This window comes from Halyomorpha halys, unplaced genomic scaffold (assembly GCF_000696795.3).
Source record: "Halyomorpha halys isolate HHAL.00 unplaced genomic scaffold, Hhal_1.1 Scaffold1831.1, whole genome shotgun sequence".
Classification (NCBI taxonomy): domain Eukaryota; kingdom Metazoa; phylum Arthropoda; class Insecta; order Hemiptera; family Pentatomidae; genus Halyomorpha; species Halyomorpha halys.
The window spans coordinates 67,144-72,047 of NW_027108268.1; the positions used below are offsets into that span (position 1 = coordinate 67,144).

Genomic DNA, 4,904 nt, shown 5'->3' on the forward strand with positions numbered 1-4,904 from the left:
TCCTTCAGAATGTGTTGGATCAGAATATTATAGAAATAGAAATGCAATACCTTTTTCCATTGAGATTTCCAAAGTCCAAAGAAACTCGCAATTACTAATACCTTTGAAGGTTCATTCTGATGTTCACAAAACACTCGATAAAATAGCTAGTGTCAATGAAAACCCTGAAAATTATATAAATATTTTATCGGTTATCAGTCTTATTAGTCTTGAGATTATCAAATATTGTATTTTATAGAGGCATCTGATGCAATTTTACGAGTCTAAATTTTATCAGCCTCTTGTCTACTGTTGTTATTTTTTCAAATTAATTTTTTTTTTCTGATAAAAGAATGACGTCAAGAGATCCTACCTTTTGACGTTTCGATAGACTGTTTCCTTGAATCCCAAGATATAACTAATTTGAAATATTTTTAACAAATTAAAAAAAATCAAGCTCTTTGTATGTAACTTACACTCTTTAATTTCTTTACAGTTTGTATAGGTTAACACTGAAGGACTTAAGAGTTTTTAAGCCTACTTTAATGGCATCATGTATTAGACGAAAATTAAATATAACATAGGAATTTTATAGGAGACCTAGGATGTTTTAATTTCACTTAGTCAAATTATTTTTGGATACTTTAATTTAAATTAAAGTAAGCAAACCCAATACTCAGACGTCATTCACATCGAACACTGTTTCCCGCCCCCTCCTCTCCAATGTACACTGGAGAACAGTTGAGTGTGTAATGCCGAAGGCCTGACATATCTACACTTCTGATAAAGTAACTATCTCTTTAAAGATTATCGATCTAAACCTTTATTAACACGTTTATTGTAATATATTTTATTATTATTATAAATAGTGTTCATTATTGAATTTAATGCAAATTTTGTTCACACATTTAAAAAAAATCGGTTTATTAATTTTAAAAAAATGTTCCATGTTTTGAACTTTCTCAGCCACTTTTCGACTCAAGTATTACTTTTATTATTTTTTCCCCACTTACTTATATATGAAATATACAGGAAGAGGTGATAATGAAAAATTTCTCATACCATTTTTCGATAAAAATACTTTCATGTTTTGAAGTCCCCTGATTCCAAATTACTCAAAATGGCCTGTGGGTCTAGAACTAGAAGCGAAAAGTCGTAAGAAACGGAAATTACGTATTTAGGCCAACTACATGCCTGGGATGTGACAGCAACTTTTTCGATGAATTGTACTGAACGCACGGAATGTACACGAAAGCGCTCGTAAGTGCCCCTTATAGTATCCATTTTTTTCAAAAACAACTCATTCGTATTAAACTCGGTTTGCAAGCCGAACTTTAGTTAAACTGTTATATTATTGGCAAGAACAAAATTTATATTCCTAGAAATTTTTGAGGTTAAAAAACTTTTAAAGATGAATACAAAGGGTCCGTAGTTCAGTGGTTAAGACACAGTTTTACCAATTTGATGTCTATTGGTGGTGCCCGTTCGAATCCGTCCTGAGGCGTTGACTTTTTTCATTGAGTGGCGGTCCCACAAAATGAAGAACTTTGACCCCCAATCATGGTTAGGCAATATAGGATTCCAATGGGAGTCTTGGCCGGAAAAAAAAAAAAATATGAGTACAAATTATTCTATATTTTTCTTTATAGTAGTACAACGTTTCGGGACTATTGTCCCATCTTCATGCACCTTAATAATCCTAAAAATAATAATCCATTTTAACAACAATTCTCATCCATTTCATATATGTATTTTATTACCTCCCTATTTTTAAATATCAAAACTGCACACTGGACATGTTGATAAGGTCCAAAGAGGTAGTATACAATATATAGCAATGTTTGTGCTACAGAGAGAGAAGAATGTACTAATAGTGAAGGATAATGAGTTAAACAATTTAGTGTGAAGCAATTTTCAGCCATGTTTTATAGATGACATGATTGCGATAGTGAAATTGAATGTATGAGGTAAATATAATTATATGAATTACAAAGACACATATATGACATGCATGAGAATTGTTGTTAAAGTGAATTATTATTTGTAGAATTATTAAGGTGCATGAATATGGGACAATTGTACCGAAACGTTGTACAACTTGATAGAAAAATATAGAATAATTTATATTCATCTTTGGAAGTTTTTTAACCTCAAACATTTATAGAAATTATTTTATCAAGCTTGCTAAAAAGAAAATCCAGAATAAAATTTATATTCTTTAATCGCATCTCAAGAAACTCTAAAATATGCATTTTTAAAGAAACAGAAAAATTAAAACTTTTTGTTCATAATTTTAGCCTTTTTTTTATCACAAAAATGGCGAAAACATTTAATTAATACGGAACATATAATTAAAATGATACCTTATTTACCTGACAATTGCACCTTTGAAAAAATGTATTAAACAATAAAGAAATCTATTAAAAAAACATCCAATGATGAATGTTTATAATATAATCTCTTAATAAACCTTTTTATTTTTTTATTTTATTTTTATTTTAGGGTGTCAGAGAATAACGCAAATAAGTTGAAAAAACAGATTTAATACCTTACGTTTTTATATACATTGTCCTCCTTTAAAACTTTTTTGCTTGTAACGTATTCTCATCTACCATTAATTTCAGCATCCTTGTAAGTTTTTTTAACTTAGTCTTATCGCACGCACAGTTGAGCTCATTAGATTTAGGATCTTCCATATGTAGGCGAGTTCTATATTTTATTTTATTTTTCTTATCTTTCTTTCTTCTTCTCCTTCTTTATCTTTTTTTATTTTCCTTATCCACGCTATAAGTTATATTCACCACATATTATTATTGTCATATTTTCTAATCACTTCTTTTTTGTAACTTAACTTAATATTTTATTTCTTTATTCTATATTCATATTTCTTTGTTTATTTTTATTATATAACATTATATTATTATTTCCTTATTTATGTTATTTTACTTAAATATTTAGTTGCCTATATATACCTATTTTCCACTACTTTCATTACTTTATTTTTATTACTTTTCTTTCTGTACAATTATCAATTTTAATCATTCTGAATTATTCTTTTTGAATTCTTATATATTCATTGGTTGTTATCTTGTTATATATGATATGTCTTGAATCCGGCTGTGGTAGATAACTTATTCTAATACTATTGCCATGAGTCAACCCTGGGATGCCCGTGGGGTCCATCCAGCCTTTATAAAGTGGGTACCCTTAATAGTGGAAAAATCTGTGCGGTTGAACGTGATCATAAACAAATCACCTCCTTGTATAACTGTTGTTCAAGAATCAGTACTTACTTACAAAGTATAACTCCCTGACCATTTATGGGTTATAGTAGTACAGATTTTCAGTTATACTATTTGATAAGTCTTATCTCTACTAAAATTTTACAGCGAATGTGTTATTAAATTTTACATCCTAAATCCTTAGAAAATAATTAGAATATAACATATGAAATTTTATGATGCCCGGCATAAGACTGTACTAGGAGGGGTTAAATATCTGCATATCTGCGACCCGTCCTTGTCAGGGCAGAATAAGAGTTTATTCAGTCAAAACGTTTTTGAAAAAATACAATTTTCTAATAACACCAAGTTATTTAAGTTTTTTATTAAAAACTATTTTCATTGGAAAACGGTCTGTTGAATAAAAATAAGCATTTGATATTAATTTTTTTTTTATATATTCTTTACTTACGACCATAAAATATCACGATTTATTGAAGTCGAACTGTTTACATAATAGATAATAGATGGTGGATAATGTGGCGTCAAAATTAAAACTTACTTTATTAACTGTACAAAAGAAATAAAATAAGTGAGACAAAGAATAATGGTGCTATATATAGACTGACTAAGTACAATAGATAGTGATAGAATATTTCAGTTATTATATATTGAAGACAGGTAACTAGGAAATTGGGTTTATTTAGAATGCTAAGATCTAAAATCTAATCATTTTATATTCAATAGTTTATTGTTTTAATTATAATTTTTAGTTAGCAAATATTTTTATTAAATTCTGAGCATTATTTAGATACTTGATTGATTATTTAAAACATTAATTTTTTTTATTTTATAATTTATTCATTGAATAAACCAGTTAGAAGTTAAGAAAGAATCAATTTTGAATTTTACCCTAGGCCACATGGGCTCAGACAGAGAGGGGCAGCGCTGGCTCCCTCCTAAATTGTCGTCACCCTAGTAAAAAAAAAATTAAGAAAATTGTGAAAATCAAACTTATTTCATAAATGGTTTATTTCTGGAAACATGCTATAATTAGAAAGGAATGGCGGGAAAGAGTTGGTGGTGTCCAAAAAATCATCAGAGATAAGTGGAAAACTGCCTTATATTTTAATTGTGCGAGCCATTGATAAACCTTCTCAACGATTTAAATTCAGTCATTTCATTTTCAATAATTTATTGTGATTATACGTACTAAAAATTTAAAAAGTAATGATTGAATCTTATGAAGTAGAAATAAAATGGCGGAGGTAGTGGGTATTTCTTGGAATGCAGAATTAGATATTTTTCATTTATCCAACGTTAAAGAATAAATACCTTTTTAATTCCACTTTTCTGATGTTTTTAAATCATTTTTCGTTTTATTTATAGAATTTAATTTTTGGTAAATTGAAGACGAATTTTCTAAATTAGAGGATTTATCTCGAGACAGAAGCCCGGGCTGCTGCAGGACATCCTGTTATAGATTCTATACTTATCTATTCTACTTTTGATATTACTACTATTTTATTCAATTTTTCTCACCGTGTTTTTCTAAAATTAACTTTTTTTTTCCTGTTAAAAACAATAATTTATTTTATTAAACTATAAATTTCATTGTTTTTTTATTAACTATTTTTCCCCCTCTTCTTAAGAATTATTATTATTACTATTTATTTTTTTATCTCTCTCTCTCTCTCTCTATAT

The 4,904-nt window shown here is 28.3% G+C and overlaps 1 protein-coding gene across 2 annotated transcripts in view; it reads left to right on the top strand.

Moving 5' to 3' along the window:
- Window positions 1-709: 709 nt before the first annotated feature.
- Window positions 710-4,904, top strand: part of LOC106690711 (17-beta-hydroxysteroid dehydrogenase 13) — a 26,744-nt gene continuing 22,549 nt past the window's right edge. The window contains exons 1-2 of one of the 2 annotated variants that reach the window (XM_067046632.1): window positions 745-767; window positions 1,832-1,946. In XM_067046632.1, the coding sequence (XP_066902733.1) occupies window positions 1,942-1,946 (5 nt within the window). In that variant the 5' untranslated portion in view covers window positions 745-767; window positions 1,832-1,941. Of the gene's footprint in view, window positions 768-1,831; window positions 1,947-4,904 lie in introns of both variants that reach the window. The other variant, XM_014436232.3, reaches the window with a different exon arrangement.